Source organism: Coptis chinensis, chromosome 3 (genome assembly GCF_015680905.1).
Source record: "Coptis chinensis isolate HL-2020 chromosome 3, ASM1568090v1, whole genome shotgun sequence".
Taxonomy (NCBI): Eukaryota; Viridiplantae; Streptophyta; class Magnoliopsida; order Ranunculales; family Ranunculaceae; genus Coptis; species Coptis chinensis.
In genome coordinates, this window is record NC_141458.1 from 111,882,284 (window position 1) to 111,907,675 (window position 25,392).

Sequence of the window (25,392 nt, forward strand, 5' to 3'; positions counted from 1 at the left end):
GATAAGCAGCTTTTGTTATTAAAATCAAGAATCTATGGACTATGGCGTAAACCTCCCTTGGTTGAGCACCACACGTCACTGTCTACGATAATCGTGACATTGCTTGTGACTCGAATCCGCACTATTTTTCACTCAACTTCAGATCAGATCAAATAAATTCCAAGTGTATTACTTACTTATTCAAAGAGATTGAATCACTTCCTAGATTATTATTTATGAAGAAAAAGCCAAATTTGAACCAATCAAACACAACACTGAAGCGGGCATGAAGGATCACAATGCATTCAATGCACTCAACAAGAAGAATAATGAGAAAGATGAGATCAGGTCCCCTGCTAGGCTGCTACACCCACCCAATCTCCGAGTTTAAACTTTAAAGTAACTATGTTCATATATGGCAGAGAAAAAATTTAAATGTACATGTGTTGCGGATGAGAAAATTTTGCTCTCCTTTTCCAAATCGACCAAGACAAGCTTCCCCAGTAAATCATATTCCTTTAAAGATAGATCTAGTATAAATCAAACATTAAAATTTCCGTTATTAGAAGAAAGCACTTCAAGACTGCATTACATAAACATTTCTATTTTCCTCTCATCACATAAAATCACTTTTCCAAGTCATACGGGAACAAGGCAAATGCAGTTTCAGGACACATTGATGAGTGGGCAATCAGAGAGATAACAAGATCAGATCAACTGATATCAAGTAAGTATTAAGAATCAAATAATTGGGAATACAAACGGAGATTCAACCTATCAAAAGATGAAGTCGCTGAGTTGAATACGCTTGTCTCTCTGAGAGTGTGGCCTGATAACATATGCACTACCTTCTACATCGGCACTCATGCAATTCATCCTGTGCCTGGATTTAAAATCATCAGTATGCACAACTGATAATCAAATAGGACCATGGACTGAAAAATGGAGGTGATGAGAATAAGCAAGCTTACCAACTGAAGTGTTCTTCACAGCAAATCGAGTTCCAGATGATTGAAATTCCAGCGCGTTTCCTGTTTCAAGCAAACAAAACAAAATTAAATTCTGCACATTTGGATGGCTGAAAAAGGATGAAGGCAGCATTCTATTTTAGAACGTGCACTCATAACCGGATTTGATAATATATTTTGGATAGTAAATCGCACAGATGGTCCAACTGATTTGTGAAAGAAATTGGTTAGACCTTGCTTGGCAGTTCAAGCCTACTCCTGCAAGAGTTAAACTTGCATGACGGTAAGGAACTTCAATGCCAAACAACATCATACCATGCAACTCCAAGACTCAGCTATCTGTAATGAGGTGACCCTCTTCAATGGACCCATAAATAAAAGTCCAAATACTCATTCTAGTCTCTAGAATATGATCTTGCAAATAATTAGAGAAAAATGCGTGCACACACACAAATATACAAGAATCCCCAAATGAATCAAAGCACATGATAAACCAAAAAATCCGTTTTTGGGTATCGAATCACCAAAATCCATGTCTGTATGGCCAGTCCATTCAAAGTTTCAAACTAGGCCATGTTGTGTGAACTAGCGTTCGGGGTCTGTCAGAAACCCATAAAACCAACACAGTGCAACTTATTTTTAGTTATGTTATGAAAGCTTTGAGAACGAACATTTGTAATAGACCATGTAATTATTTGAATAAGATATTTTTTCAATGGTACTAAAAAACGACAGAAAATAGGAAGTCTGTATTTTCAGGTAAAAGCAAACTATACTTGATGTGACACTATAAAAAAAATTCTTCCTTTATTAGTAGGATATCTTTTTCATATCTTATTTTAACCAAGAGACACTGACATAACAAACACGTAAATTCCAAAACTAATAATGATATCTTGTTAATTCAAGAAAAAAAATGGTTACTGTGACCTCCATTACTGGAAGGTATTTCAGAACCAATATATGCAATACATAAAACCTTACTTACCATGTGGCAGTGTACATGTCGTAGAATTTTTCAAAGGCTTTGTCAATGCAATAGTGACAAGATAATAGATCATTGATGTCAGTAACATCACATGTCGATTTACAGCATTTCACCTGTCAAGATCTAAATGTTATTATACGCAAATATAAAATCAAACAATCGTGGATCCATGGAGAGAGGAAAATTAATGCTTGAAGCAGGCAACCAGAGGTATTGGAATAACCACCTGGCAATTCCTGTTCAGAATATTGTCAGTTTTCAGTATTATTTGTCACAATAGGGGCATCTGTTTCACCTAGCCTAATTAGAATCCTGCTTCCCAAGTTCAATCACCTCAAAACGCAACCAGGGAAGCCTTGATTAAATTGTTTTGTTTAATTATAACAAAATTTTATGCATACTCTTTCTTTAGATAATTTTAATAATTAGTTTCATTTTGACAGATCTATACTCTGTAGTAATAAGTTTCCTTTCAACAGATCTATAATGAGAAAGGTGTACTCTTACCAAACGCTGGAGTTTATATGAGTAAAGCTGTCTGTGTGAGGGATGTGCCACAATATGCTCATGTAGATGACCTGAACTGCACAGACGAAACACTTTAGTATTAGCTCATTCTATACCACACTGAAAATGATGAATGAATTCACCACGAGGTTTAAATGATCAAGCGCATAAGGTTTGCTAAACCTGTCACAATAGTTTGTACTACAATCAAGGCACATTGACAAACTTGATGAGCTTTGGCATGTATTGCATTTTGAATCTGACGAGCTCTTGCCTATCTGATGGCATCTGCAAAAAATGACAGGCACATTATTGATAATCATTCTCAGGTGTGAAAAGTACAGATATGCCACAGACAATTATCATACAATTGATCTACAGATCCAGTGAGATCAGAAAGTTAGCTCAGTGCATGTTTTTTAACAAGTTTGAAACTTCTGTGGAAATAATTGCAAAATATAAACTGGTTTGACTAATGAATGCAAACTATAATTTAATTAGATAGGTGAATAATCGCTGCCTCGCTGGGCTTAATACTGAAAAGAAGTTGAAGATTCAAAGGCAAATCACGTTAAGACATATTTCTCTTTAGCATCGACTTATGCCTTGCAACTTTGCAAGTAACATTTCTCGTGTGATTCCAGGAAAATAGCACTTCCTATCAGGTATGAAGTCAGAAAACATGAAAGAGCAATAGCAAAGTTAGCACAAAGGTAATATGAGAGAAATGAGAAATTAATGACCTTCTATAGAGTGCACGGAGATCTCTGGATATAGAACTATAAGATTGAGCTCCAGAAGACACCTATGTAAAGAAAACGAAAGTTTGATTAAAATATGAAGACATCAAATATATTTTAGTGAATTGAGAAGTTACAACTTGAATTTAGTTTAATGAAAATAAGAATCCGACTGCATGTAGAACTGGAACTCTGTAGGGAGAATTACCAGACAATCCTCTGCAAGATGGCCAGGATTGTTACATTTCCAACTACAAAAATAAAAATAAAAAAATCAAGATTTCATTAAAAGAAATTTGATTCCAAAATGCAAAAGGTTCTTTACAAGTGAATTCCCTATAAAAAAAATATCTACAATGAATTACGACAAGGATTTCACTTAAGGGGACACGATACAGGCATCCGTCCATATGATAAGACTACTGTCATTAGAAACTCTCTTAACTCAATCAAGAACGGGTGGAGATGTCATTTTTTCTTCTGATAAAAGCTGTAAATGATTTACCATTTATATGGACATACACTACGCTGATCGAAATCCCAAGCATAAGCCTTTGGCTCAGGTTGTGACAAGATAATGGAAGAATTTTTTTTTACCAATTCACTCTGCAAGGTTAACAAAAGATAGGTTAAGACCCAGCAGTAAAGTATAAATTATGTAATTGAATGTTTTGAAGCAGATGAAGTAGTCAAAACCTCAGGAGACCTCAGTTTTTTAGGTTTGAGCAGCTTGGTTTTGCAATTAATACTGCAGACATCGTCACCAGTCTGTAGGAATACAAATCATGTTATCTAAAACGTGGCAGGGTCATGATCAACACAAAACCCAATTGATGGAATATCCTACCACATCACATATATATTCTCCATATTTCCCACATACAACACAAACAGGTTCGCCAGGAGCTGGAAACCGCTGCTCAGATCTTCTCTTAACACCAGCTATCTCATCCAAACGATCTGAATGAAGCAACATAGTCAGGTCAGGACAGAGAAAATTTTAAACAAAAAAATAAAAAAAACCTCGAAGATTGTATTTTATTTTGTCGTGGAAATTTGTTTTGATGAGGATACAATTTCATGGGGAGTGACTAGTACTGATAAAGTTATATCAATGTGTGCAAGTAATAATATGTGTAACACACAACATTAATTAATATTAAGACTGCAAAAGGAAAGAGAGAGAGAGATGCTAATTACAGAAATTAAGCTTAAAAAAAACACAAAGGGAATCCTGAAACTAACCAGAACTTGGAGCATCATGTTTATCTTCATGTTCTTCAGATGAAGTGCTTTCATCACCTATTATATCATTATCCAGTATTAGTTAGGGAAATCAGTTTTCAAAATGGGCAAAGAAGTTAGTAATGAACATTACTCTCATATTGGACCAGAGGTTGAAAACTTGAATTGGATTTCCCTACAACAACAACAACAACAACTTAAATCAATATTAATATTAACTCATAAAATTACGGCGAAAAATTACCAAAATATCTGGAGACAATTCTTGAATAAACTGAGCTGATGAGCCAATCTCTTTCCTGCACAGAAAAAATAAAATAAATAAAATGCATAAAACTAATAAATATTTAACCTAAATCATCTTACCTTCTCTTTTGGATGAAATTCTGGTGAGTGAGTGGTCCATCAAGATCGTATGAAGGATGATCTGGATTCCGTTTGGGTGTTGATATTTTGTGTTGATGAATTGAATGTGAATGTGATTGTGATTGTTCGATTGGAGCAGGAGTATTAGCAGTAGCAACATTGTAAGCTGAAATGGAAAAGCATAGGTGAGAAGAGAGAAATAAAAGTGAAAGTAGAAGAAGAAGAAGAAATAGAGACGACACCTTTGAGGTTTTCAAGGACGGAAGAGAGACTCAAGTCTTTGTTGTAAGAGAATGACGGGTTTTTGTACAAATTTGTTCTCGTTGAACTCATCTCAGTTTTTGGCGGTTGATATTTCAGTTATTAATAAGACTTTACTTTTATAGTGGACTTCTGGGCCTGTTTAATTGGGCCCCTAAAGATAACCAGCTCATGAGCTCATCTCACCGAAAAAAATGTTTCATTTAACTAGATAATTGCTAAGCTGTGGGGCGTGTAACCCCACTCCTCCCAAAAACGTTCACTTGATAAGCTCTTCAACATATTTCCACTACTGTTTCATTTAAGCTTTTAGTCCAGGTCAATTTCCACAACTTTCAAAGTACAAGTATACACCTGATAAGCAAGCTCTCAAAGTACAAGGTTATAAAATTCATATCCATCATTTATTTATTGATAGCTTTACTCAGTTATATAAGTTTCTCGGAGTTTGCAACCTATAATGGTGAAGTATGTAGAGCCATGGGTTTCAATAGTCAAACACAACTCATTTTCGCTCAAAGAAACTAGTGCCAAACTGCCAATACATAAATCTGGATTTAACCAGCTAACCCGCTAGGTATTTCTCTTTGGGTCATGATGATCAAAACCACTTTTGCATAGAGATACATCTAGTAACTGTGCTCCAAGTAATCTCAGAAGGGAAAACTCTATATTTCTCTCATCATCATTGGCTTTACAGTTAGATATACTGAAGAGAAGTAGTTTGAACCCTAAATAGTGCTGCCTTGTTGGCAAGTTTTGAATACAGGATTGTGATAACTAGCAAAGTTGCCTAGCGTAACTCTCACCCCAAAGTTGCAGCAAGGTCAGCCAATATATGTATTCCAAATCCAAATCCTGACAACCAGTTTCTACCAGACTACCACTCCTTCCAATCCTTTTGAGTGCGTTCTTACCCTCTAGACATGTCTTAGATGAAATTTCTTCCACAGCACCTTACTGCTTCTAACTGACAATATGGCACCCAAATAGAACTCAAAAGCATCCTAAGAAAGGGATAAGGTTGAAACTACTAATCTCATCTAATTGAATTAGAGAAATGGCTTCTGAGTCAGTAGCCAAAGTGCTTCACTCCTAGGATTAAGAATCCCCTGACCTAATTGAATACGCAGAGTGCCATCCCGACTCCTATGATTCTAAATTGTAACCTAATGTCGCCTAGCCTCTAGGCATGACCCCACTAGACAGCGCTTGCGCCTTTAACTGCATAAGAGCTTACTGTTATCATCTATACAATAGCCACTACTTGTAAAAAATACGTATATTCTCAACATTGCATCCCAAGTCTGCAATTATACATCATCACGCCCGAAAGAAAATCAAATGTTTGAGACTTTGAGTTGGTGACTGCAACAATACATATAACCTAAAGGTACACAGATCTCCCCGACTTCTTTAGTGATTAACTAACTACTAATATTTTAGTTTTCACAGTAGCATACATGAAATTTTAGCTAAATAAACTTACTTTACTTAGCTGAACTGAAACATACTCGAACATCCTGTACTCCAAACTCAAAATTATTTCAGTGGAAGTGTTTCAATTGTATTCACATGAAGAAACAGTTAAGAACTTGAGATCATGCATGTCAATTTAATCTTTAATTAATACAGTGAGAAGAAAAGAGGCAAGTCACAATACCCATTGTAAAAAGAAAAAAATTCCACTAATTTGTATTACTAAAAAGTAGTATAAAAAAAGAAGGAGCCTGATAGTTAATTCACTCATCTCCAGGCTTCTTGTCTTTCCGATAAGTCTTTTCCATTTGCTTCAAAGTCTCGAGAATAGTTTTTGTGACATCAGCAATTTTGGGTACGTTGTAGTTCTGTGCAATGTAAACTCCACACACTGTTCCCGTCAAGAATATGAAATTGTTCCTTATTATTCCCATTCTTCTGCTCTTCCAAAAGGTACTGAGATTTTGAGACTTGTATTCTAGAATGTGGAAGAGAGAGCTGAAATATATTGGGGAGGTCTCTTTGTACTTTGTAGACTTGTTCAAGAAAGTTCCTGATTTTGAGCGGGGTAGCCTCTTCTTCGAGAATAAGAAACCTGCTCATCTCGACCCAAGTATTAGAAGCCCAGCCCAATCTTTATGGGTTTCACAATCCTCTTAAAAGTTAATACAAGTTGTTGGGGGTGCAGTTGCAATTTTGTTATTGTTGGTTTTAATACGACTGAAGCGTGTTTTGTCGCTCCTTGAACTCTTGGAGTAGAAAACGTGAATTTTGACATTAGGGATTGAGATAGTATGTGTACTAGATTTTGGACTCGGGCATACGTACGGAATCTATTAAATATTTTGTGTGCTGAAAAGGCTTTACAAAATGTTTTACACAAATTTTCGAATCAGAATATATTTTTATTAAAAATAAATCAAAATACGTTAATGAGCAGCGGTTATAGTGCATAAGTACTTGGAAACTAAGGGATCAAATTGAGATAATATATTCACTTTGTAGTTTAGAATATTAATCCGTAATTTTTAAATAGAATTATCTTAAACTCGATCTAGCTTGTATAATAGTTTTCTTAGATTTATAGTGATTTAGCGGCAAATTTTCGAATCATAATATATTTTTATTGAAAATAAACCGAAATACGTTAATGAGCAGCGATTATGGTGCATAAGTACTTGGAAACTAAGGGATTAAATTGAGATAGTCTCTTCACTTTGTGGTTTAGAATATTAATCCGTAATTTTCAAATGGAATTATCTTAAACTCAATCTAGCTTGTATAATAGTTTTATTAGATTTATGGTGATTTAGCTGTAAATCATCATCGTTCAGCTTACGTACTAATGTGTACAAATCACTAAAACATATTGATTATTTTCATATCATCAAAAAATACACTATTCCCATTTGAAAAGATTTATCACATGAACGTGTCCTATGAACGGGTGTCATTATATTAAATTATTCTAAAAAATATTAGCAACTATGAATAGCTATGAAAAAAATGAAAATTATATTAATTACTCATTTAAATTTCTTGCACCACTCTCTATAAAAAGAAAGTACCAAACCTTGATAAAACTTATCGACTTCTTTTTATTGTTAGGTTTAATAATATAAGTTTGATTAAAGTTTTGTGAGAATGTCCAATGTGGCCAAAATAATATTGAAGTTGTTTGAATAAAAAAAATATAATAAATATTATTTAAAATGCAAAACTATATTTGTCGAGACATTTATTCTCCCTACATATAATACAAATATGTTTTAGGGTTATTAGTTCAATACATTTGCATCAAGTTTTTGATTTTCCATTAATTATATATTATTTGAGATTAGTTTAATGTAGTACGTTGCATCCAGTTTCTAATTTTTCATTAATTATTCTTTAAGGCTAGTTCAATGCAATTGCATCAAGTTTCCAATTTTCTGTTAATTATTATTTGAGGTTAGTTCAGTGCAATTGTATCCACTTTATGATTTCCCGTTAGTTATTCATTAAGGTTAATTCAGTACAGTTGCATCCAATTTTCGATGTTTCGTTAATTAGTATTTGAGATTAGTTCATTGTATTTGCATCCATGTTCCAATCTCCCGTTAATTACTCTTTGAGGTTAGTTTAATACATCGACATCCAGTTTCTGATTTCCTATTAATTGTTTTTCTAGGTTAGTTCGATAGTTTACAATTTCTATATAGTTTACATATATGTAAGGGTCTGTTTTTATAAATTCACTTTCGTTTTGGGTTCCTAATTATTCGTAATTACTCATGTGAGAAGGCTAAAAAAGTTGACATTTATGCTTTGAGATCAGTATGATGTAGTTACATCTGACTTCCAATTTTTAGTTAACTATTTTTTGAGGTTATTTCAATGCATTTGCATCCAATTTTTGATTTCCCGTTAGTTGATATCTTATTTTAGTTTATTGCAGTTGCATCCAGTTTTTGGTTTTTCGTTAATTATTCTTTGAGGTTAGTTCAATACAGTTGCATCCGATTTCCGATTTTATGTTAATTGTTTTTTGAGATTAGTTCAATGCATTTGCATCAAGTTTCCGATTTCATGTTAATTATTTTTTGAGGTTAGTTCAATGCAGTTACATCAAATTTATAATTTCCCGTTAATTATTCATTTAGGTTAGTTCAGTGCGGTTTCATCCATTTTTCAATGTTTCGTTAATTAGTCTTTGAGATTACTTCATTGCATTTGGATCCAGTTTCCAATTTCCCGTTAATAACTCTTTAAGGTTAGTTCAATGCATCTGCATCTAGTTTCTGATTATTTATGCTTTGAGGTTAGTTCGATACAATTATATCCGGTTTCTGATTCCCCGTTAACTATTCTTTGAGGTTATTTCAATACATTTGCATTTAGTTTCCAATTTCTCACCAATTATTCTATGAGGTTAGTTCAATATAGTTGCATTCGGTTTTTTATTTTTTGTTTATTATTTTTTGAGTTAAGTTTAATGCATTTGCATCAAGTTTTTGGTTTCCCATTAATTATTATTTGAGGTTTGTTTGATGTATTTGCATACCATTTCTGATTTTTCGTTAAATATTTTTCAAAGATTTGCATCCAATTTTTAATTTTCCATTAATTATTCTCTGACGTTAGTTTAATGCAATTTGCATAAAGTTTCCAATTCCCGTTAATTACTCTTTGAGCTCAGTTATGTATTTGAATCCAGTTTTTGATTTCTTTATAATTATCTAATGTGATGTGTAATAGCAACTTCTACTGATCCATCTGTAGTGTCATTGCAAACATGACATAAAAAGTAAATTATGCTTAATTTACTATGTGGGATCATCGAAGATTATTCAGTTTTCGATTTCCCGTTAATTATTCTTTAAATTATGCATGACTCACTATGTGGAATCGATCTTCAAAGATTATCTACGAACGGGTGTTGTTATATTAATTATTCTGAAAAATATTTACAAATATGTAGAACTATAATATATTAATATTATATTGATCACTAAACCAAATTTCTTATAACGTGAAAACCTCACTCTCCATTAAAAAAAAACTCATATTTGATAAAACCATTCAATTTTATTTTGTTGTTTAATAATAGAGGTTTGATTGATGTTTTGTGAGATTGCCTAATAAGGCGAAGTTTATATATATTGAAGCTACTTGAATACGGAAAGAGATAAGATAAACACCATTTTAAATACAAAACTATATTTATCGAGACATTCTCACAACATATAACCCAACTATGTTTTGAGGTTAGTTCAATGCATTTGCATCCAGTTTCTGATTTTCCGTTATTTATATTTTGAGGTTAGTTTAATGCAGTTGCATCCAATTTCCAATTCTCGTTATTTATTTTTTGAGATCATTTCAATGCCGTTGCATCCAGTTTCTGATTTCTCGTTAATTATTCTTTTTGGTTAGTTTAATACATTTGCATCCAATTTCCAATTTTCTGTTAATTGTTCTTCAAGGTCAGTTCGATGCATTTGCATCCAGTTTTTTATTTTCCGTTAATTATTATGTGAGATTAATTTAATGTATTTGCATCCAGTTTCTGATTTATCGTTTATTATTTGATAAAGTTGTATTTGTATCTAGTTTTCGATTTCCCGTTAATTATTTTTTAAGATTAGTTCCACGCATTTGCATTATGTTTCCAATTTATAATTAATTTTTCTTTGAGGTTAGTTCAATGCAGTTGTATTCAGTTTCCGATTTCCTGTTAATTTAATCTTTGAGGGTTAGCTCAATGCATTTGCATCCAGTTTTCGATTTTATGACAATTATTTTTTAATGTTAGTTTGATGTATTTGCATCCAAGTTTTGATTTTCCGTTAATTATTCTTTGAGGTTAGTTTAATGTAGTTGTATCCATATTCCGATTTTCCATTAATTACTTTTTAAGATTAGTTTAATGCTTGTATTTGCATCCAGTTTCTGATTTCCCGTTAAATATTATTTGAGGTTAGTTCGATACATTTGCATACAGTTTTTGGTTCCCATTAATTGTTTTTTTACGTTAGTTTCATTCAATATTATACATATTTTAAAATATTTGTCATTATTGCTTTGTCGTTATTATTTTTTTTTTTCATTTTCTATTATATATTTTGTGATGTTATTTTTTGTATAATTGTTACGTGTTAAGGATATATTCGAAATAAGTCGGTGCTTTATCATAGTCTCATAGACACTAAAATTGTATGATTTGTAATATGGAATTAGTTTCTATAAATCACCTATTTTTTAGCAATTTTTTTTATTTGATCAAATATATAAAAATTAGAACAATAAAAGTGTTTGATTCATAATATGAAATTACATTCTACAAATCACCTATTTTTTAGCAATTTTTTTTATTTGATTAAATATATAAGAATTGAAAATACACTTAAACTCTCCACATATAAGCATTAGAAATACACTCAAACTCTCCAAAGAGCTCCAAATATAAGAATTAAAAATACACTCAAACTCTCCAAAGAGGTTCCATGTACGTAGGATTGTAGCCTATTAAAAAATATTATCTTTCATATTATAGTGCCACATAGGATAGAGAAAATGTTAACTCTCATTTCGATACATTTGCATCCAGTTTTTGGTTCCCATTAATTGTTTTTTTACGTAAGTTTCATTCAATATTATACATATTTTAAAATATTTGTCATTATTGCTTTGTCGTTATTATTATTTTTTTCATTTTCTATTATATATTTTGTGATGTTATTTTTTGTATAATTGTTACGTGTTAAGGATATATTCGAAATAAGTCGGTGCTTTATCATAGTCTCATAGACACTAAAATTGTATGATTTGTAATATGGAATTAGTTTCTACAAATCACCTATTTTTTAGCAATTTTTTTTATTTGATCAAATATATAAAAATTAGAACAATAAACATGTTTGATTCGTAATATGAAATTACATTCTACAAATCACCTATTTTTTAGCAATTTTTTTTTTATTTGATCAAATATATAAGAATTGAAAATACACTTAAACTCTCCACATATAAGAATTAGAAATACACTCAAACTCTCCAAAGAGCTCCAAATATAAGAATTAGAAATACACTCAAACTCTCCAAAGAGGTTCCATGTACGTAGGATTGTAGCCTATTAAAAAAATACTATCTTTCATATTATAGTGCCACATAGGATAGAGAAAATGTTAACTCTCATTTCGATACATTTGCATCCAATTTTTGGTTCCCATTAATTGTTTTTTTTACGTTAGTTTCATTCAATATTATACATATTTTAAAATATTTGTCATTATTGCTTTGTCGTTATTATTATTTTTTTCATTTTCTATTATATATTTTGTGATGTTATTTTTTGTATAATTGTTACGTGTTAAGGATATATTCGAAATAAGTCGGTGCTTTATCATAGTCTCATAGACACTAAAATTGTATGATTTGTAATATGGAATTAGTTTCTACCAATCACCTATTTTTTAGCAATTTTTTTTATTTGATCAAATATATAAAAATTAGAGCAAAAAAAGTGTTTGATTCGTAATATGAAATTACATTCTACAAATCACCTATTTTTTAGCAATTTTTTTTTATTTGATCAAATATATAAGAATTGAAAATATACTTAAACTCTCCACATATAAGAATTAGAAATACACTCAAACTCTCCAAAGAGCTCCAAATATAAGAATTAGAAATACACTCAAACTCTCCAAAGAGGTTCCATGTACGTAGGATTGTAGCCTATTAAAAAAAATACTATCTTTCATATTATAGTGCCACATAGGATAGAGAAAATGTTAACTCTCATTTCGATACATTTGCATCCAATTTTTGGTTCCCATTAATTGTTTTTTTTACGTTAGTTTTATTCAATATTATACATATTTTAAAATATTTGTCATTATTGCTTTGTCGTTATTATTATTTTTTTCATTTTCTATTATATATTTTGTGATGTTATTTTTTGTATAATTGTTACGTGTTAAGGATATATTTGAAATAAGTCGGTGCTTTATCATAGTCTCATAGACACTAAAATTGTATGATTTGTAATATGGAATTAGTTTATACAAATCACCTATTTTTTAGCAATTTTTTTTATTTGATCAAATATATAAAAATTAGAACAATAAAAGTGTTTGATTCGTAATATGAAATTACATTCTACAAATCACCTATTTTTTAGCAATTTTTTTTTATTTGATCAAATATATAAGAATTGAAAATATACTTAAACTCTCCACATATAAGAATTAGAAATACACTCAAACTCTCCAAAGAGCTCCAAATATAAGAATTAGAAATACACTCAAACTCTCAAAGAGGTTCCATGTAAATAGGGATTGTAGCCTATTAAAAAAATACTATCTTTCATATTATAGTGCCACATAGGATAGAGAAAATGTTAACTCTCATTTCGATACATTTGCATCCAGTTTTTGGTTCCCATTAATTGTTTTTTTTTACGTTAGTTTCATTCAATATTATACATATTTTAAAATATTTGTCATTATTGCTTTGTCGTTATTATATTTTTTTTCATTTTCTATTATATATTTTGTGATGTTATTTTTTGTATAATTGTTACGTGTTAAAGATATATTTGAAATAAGTCGGTGCTTTATCATAGTCTCATAGACACTAAAATTGTATGATTTGTAATATGGAATTAGTTTATACAAATCACCTATTTTTTAGCAATTTTTTTTATTTGATCAAATATATAAAAATTAGAACAATAAAAGTGTTTGATTCGTAATATGAAATTACATTCTACAAATCACCTATTTTTTAGCAATTTTTTTTATTTGATCAAATATATAAGAATTGAAAATACACTTGAACTCTCTACATATAAGAATTAGAAATACACTCAAACTCTCCAAAGAGCTCCAAATATAAGAATTAGAAATACACTCAAACTCTCCAAAGAGGTTCCATGTACGTAGGATTATAGCCTATTAAAAAATACTATCTTTCATATTATAGTGCCACATATGATAGAGAAAATGTTAACTCTCATATTAGAGTGACACATAGGAGAGAGAAAATCCTCCTTTAAAGGTCTCTGCTTTAGTATATAGATAGTAGATTACAGGCTGGAAATCTTTTTTGAGATGCCCCTCGTAATTTTAGCAACGTCAAATAGGTCTTCCACCTTACTTCATGTTTGATATTAGAAAGGACTAGTTTTCATAAAATTGATTTGATTTTTTTTAATATTTTTTAAATTATTATGTATCAAAAAGTTTTAACTATAGAATATTGTAATAATTCGTAGAAAGGGCGTTGAGGCATAATAATATAGTATTAATAAAAGAAAAAAATAATTCAACAAACATAATTAATTTGTTTTATGAACAAACCACTAACAAATCCTAAAATTTAAAAGTAGAATCTATCTTTCTTTCAATGCACAAATCCTAATATTTAAAATTTGAAAAGTCATTGAACTCAAAATTTAACTGTTGCATGACATTTTTTAAATGATTATATTTTGACAACCAGTAATTTTTGCCCCCTTAATTTACACTTTAATTCATAGGCAAAACATGTTCAGTTCACTTTTTGTGAAAACGGAATTATTTATATTTTTAAATTATTTACTTAAATTACATAAATCGTCATCTTTCATAAAACGGGGACCGTTTTCATATAATTATTTTTTTAAATAATATAATGGGAACCCCACCCTGATAAAACCCTTTGACTGTTTTTTTCTTGTTTAATAATAAAAGTTTGATTAAAGTTTTGTGAGAATGTCGAATGAGGCGAAGATCATAATGAAGCCACTTGAATGGCAAGACAATCCCAATTATACAAAAAAAATATATAATAAACATCATTTTAAATGCAAAATTATATTTGTCGAGACTTTCTCACTACATACCATACAACGTAACTATGTTTTGAGGTTAGTATGATGCATTTGCATTCAGTTTCTGATTTTCTGTTAATAATTATTTGATGCTAGTTCGATGCATTTGCATCAGTTTTTGATTTCCTATTAATTATTCTTTGAGGTTAGTTCGATGCATTTACATCCAATTATTTCCAATATTTCGTTAATTATCCAAGGTGGTGTGTAATACCAACTTCTATTGATCCTTCTGTAGCGTCCTTGCAAACATGGCATAAAAAAATATACATGATTCACTATGTGGGATCATCATAGATTATCCAGTTTTCGATTTCCCGTTAATTATTCTTTGAGGTTAGTTCTTTGCAGTTGCATCTAATTTTTGATTTTTCGTTAATTATTTTTGATTAAATTTCTCATTAATTATTCTTTGAAGTTATTTCAATACATTTGCATCCACCGATTTTCTGTTAAATATTATTTAAGGTTAGTTCGATGTATTTGCATTTAATATTTTTTAAGTTAGTTCCATGCATTTGTTCCCAATTTCCTATTTCCTGTTAATATTCTTTGAGGTTAGTTCAATTCATTTTGCATCCAGTTTCCGAGTTCCCGTTGATTATTATCTGAGATTAGCTCAATACATTTGCATCCGGTTTCTGATTTTTCATTGATTATTCTTTGATGTTAGTTATATTTATTGCATCCCGTTTTCTATTTCTCATTAATTATTATTTGAAGTTAGTTCAATGCATTTGCATCCAGTTTTCGAATTACCGTTAATTATTCTCTGAGGTTACTTCAATGCATTTGCATCCAATTAATTTTCAATTTTCTGTTGATTACTCTTTGAGGTTAGTTCCATTCATTTGCATCACGTTTCCGAGTCCTGTTAATTATTCTTTGGGGTTAGTTCAATGCAATTGCATCTAGTTTCCGATTTCTCGTTAATTATCTTTTAAGGTTAGTTCAATGCAATTGCATCCAATTGCCGATTTTCCGTTAATAATTCTTTGAGGTTAGTTCAATGCATCTAGTTTCTGATTTTCTATTAGTTATTAGTTGAGGTTAGTTCTTTGCAGTTTGATTCAGTTTCCGATTTCCCATTAAGTATTCTTTTACATTAGTTTAATGCATTTGCATTAAGTTTCTGATTTCTCATTAATTATCTTAGGTGGTGTGTAATACCAACTTCTATTTATCCTTTTGTAGTGTCCTTGCAAACATGGCATTAAAAAAATATTTATACATGGCTCGTGGGATCATCAAAAAATTATCAAGTTTCTAATTTCCCATTAATTATTCTTTGAGATTAGTTCTATGCATTTGTACCCAATTTTTTATTTCCTATTAATTATTCTTTGAGGTTAATTTCTGATTTCTCGTTAATTATTTGTTTTCCAATTTCTGATTTCCCGTTAATTACTCTTTAAGGTTAAATCAATGCATTTGCATCCAGTTTTCGATTTTCCATTAATTATTATTTGACGTTAGTGCAATGCAATTGCATCCAGTTTCCGATTTCCATTTTTTTAAGGTTAGTTCAATGGATTTGCATACAATTTCCTTTTTCTCGTCAATTATTCTGTGAGGTTAGTTTAGTGCATTTTGCATTCAGTTTTTTATTTTCCGTTAATTATTCTTTGAGGGTAGTTCCATGCTGTTGCATCCGGTTTCCGTTTTCCCGTTAATTATTCTTTGATGTTAGTTCTATTAATTGCATCCCATTTTCTATTTCTAGTTAATTATTCTTTGAGGTTAGTTCAATGCATTTGCATCCAGTTTTTGAATTCCCGTTAATTATTCTCTGAGGTTAGTTTAATATTAATGCATTTGCATCCAATTAATTTTCAATTTTTAATTTATTATTCTTTGAGGTTAGTTCCATTCATTTGTATCATGTTTCTGACTCCCGTTAATTATTCTTTGGGGTTAGTTCAATACAATTGCATCTAGTTTTCGATTTCTCGTTAATTATCTTTTAAGGTTAGTTCAATGCAATTGCATCCAGTTGCCGATTTCCTGTTAATAATTATTTGAGGTTAGTTCGATGCATCTAGTTTCTATTTTCCCGTTAGTTATTAGTTGAGGTTAGTTCCTTGTAGTTGGATCCAGTTTTCGATTTCATGTTAAGTATTCTTTGACGTTAGTTTAATGCATTTGCATCAAGTTTCTGATTTCTCATTAATTATCCGAGGTGGTGTATAATACCAACTTATATTTATCCTTTTGTAATGTCCTTGCAAACATGGTATTTTAAAAAAAATTATACATGGCTCGTGGGATCATCATATCAAAAAATTATCAAGTTTCTGATTTCCCGTTAATTATTTTTTTAGGTTAGTTCCATGCATTTGTACCCAGTTTTTTATTTCATGTTAATTGTTATTTGAGGTTAATTTCCAATTTCCTGTTAATTATTATTTTTCCCGTAAATTACTCTTTAAGGTTAGATCAATGCATTTGCATCCAGTTTCTGATTTTCCATTAATTATTATTTGACATTAGTTCAATGCAGTTGCATCCAGTTTTCGATTTCCATTTTTTTAAGGTTAGTTCAATGGATTTGCATCCAATTTCCTCTTTTCCGTAAATTATTATGTGAGGTTAGTTTAGTGCATTTGCATTCAGTTTTTGATTTTCCGTTAATTATTCTTTGAGGGTAGTTCCATGCTGTTGCATCCGGTTTCCGTTTTCCCGTTAATTATTCTTTGAGGTTAGTTCCATGCACTTGCACCCAATTTTCGATTTCTTGTTAATTATTCTAATTCAATGCAATTGTATCCAGTGTCCAATTCTCCGTTAATTATTCTTTGAGTTTAGTTTAATGCATTTGTATTTAGTTTCTGATTTCCTGTTAATTATTATTTGAGATTAGTTCAATGCATTTGCATATAGTTTATGATTTCTTGTTAATTATTCTTTGAGGTTAAGCATTTGTATCTAGTTTCTGATTTCCCGTTAATTATTCTTTGAGGTTAGCTCTAGTATCCGATTTCCCGTTAATCATTTTTTTAGGTTAGTTTAATGCAGTTGCATCCACTTTCTAATTTTCTGTTAATTATTCATTGAGGTTAGTTCAAGTCATTTGCATCATGTTTTCAATTTATCGTTAATTGTTTTTTAAGGTTAGTTTGAATCATTTGCATATATTGTTTCTAAGGTTAGTCTCTCTCTCTTTGCTCTATAGTTCTCTCTCTCTCTCTCTATATATATATATATATATATATATATATATATATATATATATATATATATATATATATATATTTTTTTTTTATGTTTCTATGAATGCTTGCAGATACATATTTTGATCAGAAACTGAGAAAGAGATCAAATACATGTACCTTGAGTGAAAATAGTTTGGAAATTATTATTAGAGAAGGCATACGATTTACAGAACTTGGAGCTAATTGTGAGTAGAGCAGAGTTAGTTATTAAGGTGGTGAAGAACCTCAGGGTGTGTGTAGATTGCCATGCTACTATTAAGGTGATTTAAAAGCTGACTAAAAGGGAAATAATTGTGAGGGATAACAACATGTTTCACAGTTTCAAGGATGGTGTCTGCTCTTGCAAGGATTATTGATGAACCTAATAAATTCTCGCAATAGTTTGAGTATCGCAATAGACATGCATGTTTGATAAAATAATATGTAGTTTTCAATAGATTGTAACTTAAAGATTCAAGTTTCTAATGATTGGGCGTTTTATTTACTGTATATATACACTTGTACAATTTGGAGCACTTTAGCAAGAAAATTTATGCCAAACTACTTTGTAGCCAGGGTATTTCGCTTCATACAAATTAGTTTTCATAATGAAAACTAATGTTTAATTAAGAATAGCGTAATTAAAGTGCATTAAGTTTGCCCTTAACACTTGGTCGATAGGACATAGAATCAAACGTTGTTGGTAATATCTTCACTCAGATTAAAGAACATGCAGTTCTTCTATTATCTATGTTGCTAGGGCGTTGTGCCAATCAATGATGCAATTATGCAACTACTATGTTGTGAATGATAACTTGGAAAAAATTATTCAATTGCTGAAATATATTAAAGGGAAGATGTTTATTTGAATGAAAATATATGATTGACAGGCGTCTCGGACTTCCTATCACAAATGAAAAGTAAGGAAATCGCACTCATTACATGGAAAAAACCTATTGCTATGGGTCCTTCATAGAACACAACAATACTGCTATGAAGTCAACTGCATCCTTTATTGCATTGTCGAAAACAACTAGCATATATGAAATCTTTTACTTCTAACAGCAACAACTAACCTTCACAAAATTTCTTACATCAGCTGGAGCAGCTTGGAATCTATGTCCCTCACAATCTCTTGGGGATTTGAAGTCAGAGCTATCTTACTTAACCGTGCTATATATTGTAGAAAATGAGCTCTAATCAGTGACCTTAATGTTAATAAGTTTCATCAGTTTCTACGAAAAAAAATGGGATTAAAATTATAATTGCTAAGTACAATGCCATGCAAACAACTAGCTAATACTAATCCTTGTTACTGCGATTGAAAATCTATAGGCTAAGAAAACTATACTCAATAATTGCTAGAAAATGGAATTAAGAGAATACATTTGTTTTTTTATTCCATCAATAGTTTCTTAGAAAATAACAGTAGCACGGGTATCCATTTTGAACATTTCCACCTGCATCTGTATACTTCCAACTGCAAGAGGTGTATTAGGACTGAAGCAGGAAAACGTTAGAAAAACCCCATCCCTAAGTGTCAGAAGGAGAAATGAACATATATGAAACCCTTTATTCCTAGGGCATCCCAATTCAAAATTGTGCCAATTCAGAAGGACCACTATTAAATATACGGCATCCCAATTTAGTTATTTGTGCCAATGAAATTATTTATGTTTCGTCTTTATGTGCCTTGTATTCATAGCTATAGCCTTGTTTCTCTGTTACTGATCAGGTGCTAATTTAAGGTACCAAGTCCAAATAAAAAATGACTCCATTGGCTCTCAATTCTCATTACCAAATACCAAGACCAAACCCAATGCACGCAAACAATATATTGACTACCACTGGGCACTTTTCCATAACTGAATAACCAATGCCAAGCGACCTAACCACGAACTCATGTACTAACATCCCGAATCTCAATAGTTTTGGCACTTTTAATCAACTCAAATCCAATTCTGCAAAATCACCAAAAACACACTAACTAAATCAAACAAATTAAATAAATTAACTAACTAATATAAAATTGGGCGTAAACACCTCTGCAGATTATTGGAGCTTATTTCTACTTACGGATGTTGCTTAAAAGTGAGATTTATCATTCTCCTTCACTGATATTTGCAACACAGATCGATCTATTTATCATTCATCTTTGGAATAAGAGTAGTAAAAAGGAAAGAAAAAAAAATGCATTGTTATCTGTTTAAAAGAGAATAAACATGGCCAGATTTCGGACAATGATATATCTCAACTTGAGATTTTACTGTTAACCCTTGGTAGCCTAATGTACTAAGAGAGTATAAATTAGTGATCTGGTGATAGATAGAGAGCACCTCCGCGAGTAGAAATAAGCTCCCATTATGTCCTCTCAGATTAATTGTAGATAGTAGGTCTCTTGACTGCAAGATATGCACACAAAAATCTAAGCATGAAGAACACTGCCTTCCAATGGTAGCTTACAAACAACTATACTTGTACTATGGTGTCTTAGGTCACAAGCGTGTAAAATACTGATTTTGGTATTCGTCAATGATTCCTCTACAAGAAGCAACATATTGTATTAGCAAATATATTAAGTCGAGGCTATGGTTTTAAAATTACTATAATTTGTAGTGTTCATCAATAAAATGACCAAATTAACAATGAAATCAGGAAAAAAAATAAATCACACTACACCAAATTGGCCAAAGAGCGACACCAACAAAGGGCGATAAACGACAGTTAATAGCTGTAGTAATTGAACAAAGGCCAATAGCCGTCATAGTGTAACTCAAAGTCCGTCGTAGCGTGTCTCTGAAAAATTGGGCTCATTCCCGCTGTAGACTTTAGTGAAATATTGAGTTGTCCCGCTCGATTTTTCGAGGCCAACCAAAAATTTTAGAGAAAACTACTCAAAATTTCAGTTCTCGATCTCTCTTCACCTCACTTCGAAAACTAGGGTTTAAGTTCTTTCTCTCTTCTCCTTCACATCAAGAACTAGGGTTTCAGGTAAATTATCCTTCCCTTCGTATCAAGAACTCGGGTTTCAGGTGGTTTCTCATTCTTTTCTCTTTTTTGCTTTCAGTTCTTCATTTGGATATTGTCTCTAGTGGATTTCTCTTGATAAGGTGTCAAATTAACAGGTAATTTAAACCCATTTTCTTCTTATTTATTTGAGTAATGGCTAGTATTAGTCAAAAAAATAATTTTTTGTTGCTGTTATGGTGCACCCGATTGCAGTGACGAAATCTCTTGTTCTTCTGGTAACCTTTCTTTTATTTGTTAAGAAATTCATAAAATTTTCATAAGGATTTCTTTTCTTCTTCAATTGTGGCCTGATTCTTTGATTTAGGATTGTAGCTGAGTTCAAAGGTATGTTTTCGAATTTGAGTGCTTTCAAAGGTATGTTTAATTTCTATCTGTGTTGTTCTGTCATACTGAAAATCTACACCAAATGGTTCACTTTTATCTAAATCAAGTTTCTCACAATTAAAAACTGGTTATTTCATTGGTGGAGAAAAAAAATTAGTTAAAAATACTACCTTTACTCATAAAAATTCACCAGAATCATTTGTTTTCCGTACACAAAATGTTTATAAAACTGACTTAGATGGTGTTTTATATGTTGAAGTGTCTTTGGTGTTTAGAGTTGGTAGTATGTTTCCTATGGGAAGTAAAAGTTTCATTTGAAGGAACAAAGTCGAGTCGATTTAAGACTAGAAGACATAGATTTACTGTTAGGAGGAATAGAGTGAGCATTAACTTGAATGGCTTTTGGTCTGATGATTCTAGAAAGCTTTGTATGGTTGGAACTGGTGTAGGCTATTCAAAAGAAGGTAATTTACTTGATCTTTCTGCCGTTTTTAAACTTAATTATCCGAATAATGGTTGGAACTGGTGTAGGCTATTCAAAAGAAGGTAATTTACTTTATCTTTCTGCCGTTTTTAAGCTTAATTATCTGAATAATCGTTGGAACTGGCGTAGGCTATTCAAAAGAAGGTAATTTACTTGATCTTTTACCGTTTTTAAGCTTAATTATCCGAATAATGGTTGGAACTGGTGTAGGCTATTCAAAAGAAGGTAATTTACTTGATCTTTCTGCCGTTTTTAAGCTTAATTATCTGAATAATGGTTAGAATTGGTGTAGGCTATTCAAAAGAAGGTAATTTACTTGATCTTTCTGTCGTTTTTAAACTTAATTATCTGAATAACTCGACTGTTTTTACTAGTTTGGTTTGTGGGAGTTTAGATAGTGTGGTTAGTGGTGATAGTGTCAATTATTTTGAACCGATATCCTTGTTGACGTTTTTGCCTAGAAATTATGATATGTGTATTCACTTGTTGTTAATGATATTGAGAGTGGGTTTTCTGGAGGGAGTGGTGTTGCAAAAGATTTGATGCTTGGTTTAAGGTCTCAGATAAGTATATGTTCGGAACTGTGTAAGTGGTCTCGTGTGTTTGAATTGGAGATATTGCAAGTTGAGGATTCAAACATGTTGTTCGAGTTGAATATCCCCATTCTTCTTCAAGGTTTGATTTTTTTGAAAATTTCCCTATAAATTTATCTCTCGACAGTCCAGCCAAGAAAGCAACATCAACAACACTTCCATCATTCGGTTTCACTTATCAGGTATTGGGAATTGAATTGAATTTCGAAGTTAGATATATTGTTTAGACTTGAATTTTTGTTGTTGTTCTATGAATGACATTATTGTTTTATGGTAATTATAATTGTTGCTTGTATAAGTGTACACTTTCAATTTGAATTATTAGCTATGTTAGTTTTCTCTTTCTAATATTCGTCGTTCAAGTTTGATAGTTCGAATCAATATGCTTTGCTTGTTGTTTCCTACTAATGTGATTGAACTTATTAATGTATGTGATTGAATACTATGGTGGACTGATTTGTGAAATGTAGCTCTTCTAGCTAAGCTTAATACTATGGTGGACTGATTTGTTAAGATGCTTAAGAGTATCTGGAAGCATCCATGAATTTCTTTGTATATAATATAGTATCTATTTTCACAGTGGATCTTATGTTGCCTTCTTGCCTGAAAGTGCTTTTTGTCCAAGGTTAAGTGTGTTCTATCACTTTGTTGCTTATGAATTTTGAAGCCTTCATCAAGTTGGTAAAAGTAGGTTTGAGTGTATTTTTGTTTGTGTAGTTAACTATTTAAGTGGTTATGGCTATATGTAGTGAATGTTTGGGCAATATGGAAATAATGTGTTTAATATATTGTATCGTATACGTGATGAAAATAATTTGTTTGAGGTTTAGTTTAGTGTGTCATTTGGATTTTGGCAACGACGTGGACTGTTCATATAACTTAACACAAGAAGAATTATGTACAAAGATTTTTCTTTGTGATGCTTTGATTGTAAGAAGTGGGTCTAAAGTTAATAGGGAAGCTTTTGAGTCTAGTGTTAGGAGATTAATATGATAATATTGTCCAGCTTGTGTGTAGCTTTGTTCAATTGTTTGATATGGATTATAAGGCTTGTTGGCTAGACTCTTATACTTGGTATCTGATCACATTGTCATATTTGTTAGACACTTGATTTGTATAAGTTCACATATGCCTTTGTTACCTTCTCTCTTGTTGTAGGTAGGCCCTGATCTCGATATGTTGCGGCCGCATAAACTTATTATTGACTAAAGTTGCGCCTGGCACTGGGTCAACAACTACTAGTGCGCCTGGTTTGGATTCAAATGCCTTGACCTTATTTGTTTCTTAAGCCTCAGCCCATGATGCCTATGCTTACTGTACTGCTAGATTAAGAAGCACCTTAGGTAAAAGTAGCATGAGGCCCCTCAGGGAGGAAAGTGTGAGTGACTCCATCCCTTGGCCCTCAATTTATGATCCTCTGTGTTTGATCAAGTCACATCCATCTCCATGTTGCATCAAGTCACATTCAAACCTTTATGCTCTGAAAGGTTTACTTTCTTATGTGTGAGTTTTTTTTTCTTGTACTAGTGTAAGTTTGATCTTAGGAGTTTAAGAAAGTATAGGTAAGTAGTTGGTGAGGTAGATTATATGTCTAGTACATTGGATTTTTTCTTTTTTCTTTTAGTGTTTGGGTTGTTGTAAATGACTTGGTTTATTTGCTTTAATTCCCTCTTGCTTATATATAAGTTGCCAAGTTTACGTGTTCCTTATTGAGTCTACAAGAAGTTATCAACTATAAATATGTAATATTGCTATAAATTTGTTATACAACTCTTGATTTTACATTTGAATCTGCTAGTTGGCATGTTTGTTGTATTGAGATTTTCTTATTACTTCATATCTTGTTCGTCGCAGACAACAGGTCATTCATTGTCTAGGTGACCAATGATATCACATTCTGTACAAACATGTGAGCTGCAAACCATAGGGGTAGAGTGGTTTCCATTGGAAGAATGTTTGGTGATCGAAATGATGTATATGCGAATGCATATCGGTTCATAGTGGATGAGATTTTGGAATTTAACGCTGAGTTGTTCGGTGCTAAAGGACAGACTTTTGATGATATTGATGTAGGATCTACTATTACATGGCCTAAAGCTTTTACTAATGTAATCTAAATTATTTTTTAAAATTATCGTCAAGACTTGGTTGTGTACAAAATTGTTGGATGGGATTTGTTTTGTTGAAGTTCCAAGTATTCAATGGAAATATTTTGATTTGATTCAAGTTCTTGTCTTATATTTTGTTAATGTTCTTTAGTTACAGCCTTATAGTAATATGAATACATGCTTTTATATCAGGTACAACAGGAAAAATTAAATGATACTAAATAAATAAATGACAATGAGAACTACTAAAAAATCTCTCCCATAAACGACGGTTGAAGTCTGTGGTTCTATTTTAAATATACATGGGACCAATTTTAAAAGAAACATGAGCTGATGGCCGTCGTTAATTTACAAGTGTTAAAAGCCGTCGTATTTATTTAAACATTACAAGTGCCCCGGCCATCGTTTTGCAAAAACTACATCAGTTTTTATTACGGCCCTAACGACAGAATATAACACATGTTTTTCTTGTAAATGACAGCTATGGGCCGTTGTTTTTTACTTGTTTTTTTGTAGTGTCAATGATTCAATAAATTGAGAAAAACTAAAGAAACAAATAATATACAGTGATAGGATATGAGAGAGAGAGAGAGAGAGAATTATTACTAAAAAGAAAAAAAAAATACAACTTTGTTACTTTGGTGAATAATAAAAAAACTCATTAGTATCAAAATGCATATACTGAGATTTAAAATCATTCTAATCCAAAATGGGGTCAAGGAATTACATGTTTATCAAGCTTGTATCGTCAGTAGTTGATTAAGAGTTTTTGA

The 25,392-nt window shown here is 31.4% G+C and overlaps 1 protein-coding gene and 1 long non-coding RNA gene across 3 annotated transcripts; one reads left to right on the plus strand and one right to left on the minus strand.

Moving 5' to 3' along the window:
* Positions 1 to 475: 475 nt before the first annotated feature.
* On the minus strand, positions 476 to 5,368 carry LOC147513015 (uncharacterized). Its single transcript, XM_086596008.1, has 16 exons — positions 5,036 to 5,368; positions 4,794 to 4,959; positions 4,671 to 4,726; positions 4,561 to 4,602; positions 4,428 to 4,484; positions 4,030 to 4,142; positions 3,879 to 3,950; positions 3,688 to 3,788; positions 3,391 to 3,433; positions 3,186 to 3,247; positions 2,626 to 2,730; positions 2,443 to 2,518; positions 1,936 to 2,048; positions 951 to 1,010; positions 754 to 862; positions 476 to 509 (listed from the first exon to the last, which is right to left on the minus strand). The coding sequence occupies exons 1-15, from the start codon at positions 5,124 to 5,126 to the stop codon at positions 757 to 759; spliced, it is 1,263 nt and encodes a 420-aa protein (XP_086452134.1). The 5' UTR covers positions 5,127 to 5,368; the 3' UTR covers positions 476 to 509; positions 754 to 756.
* Positions 5,369 to 20,929: 15,561 nt separating this feature from the next.
* LOC147513016 (uncharacterized) lies at positions 20,930 to 24,679 on the plus strand. Of its 2 annotated transcripts, none has more exons than XR_015217316.1 (3): positions 20,930 to 21,071; positions 21,148 to 22,693; positions 24,366 to 24,679. It is a non-coding gene; the product is annotated as an uncharacterized LOC147513016 (long non-coding RNA). The 2 variants fall into 2 exon arrangements; XR_015217317.1 differs by lacking the exon at positions 24,366 to 24,679 and adding an exon at positions 23,670 to 24,071.
* The last annotated feature ends 713 nt before the right edge of the window (positions 24,680 to 25,392 follow it).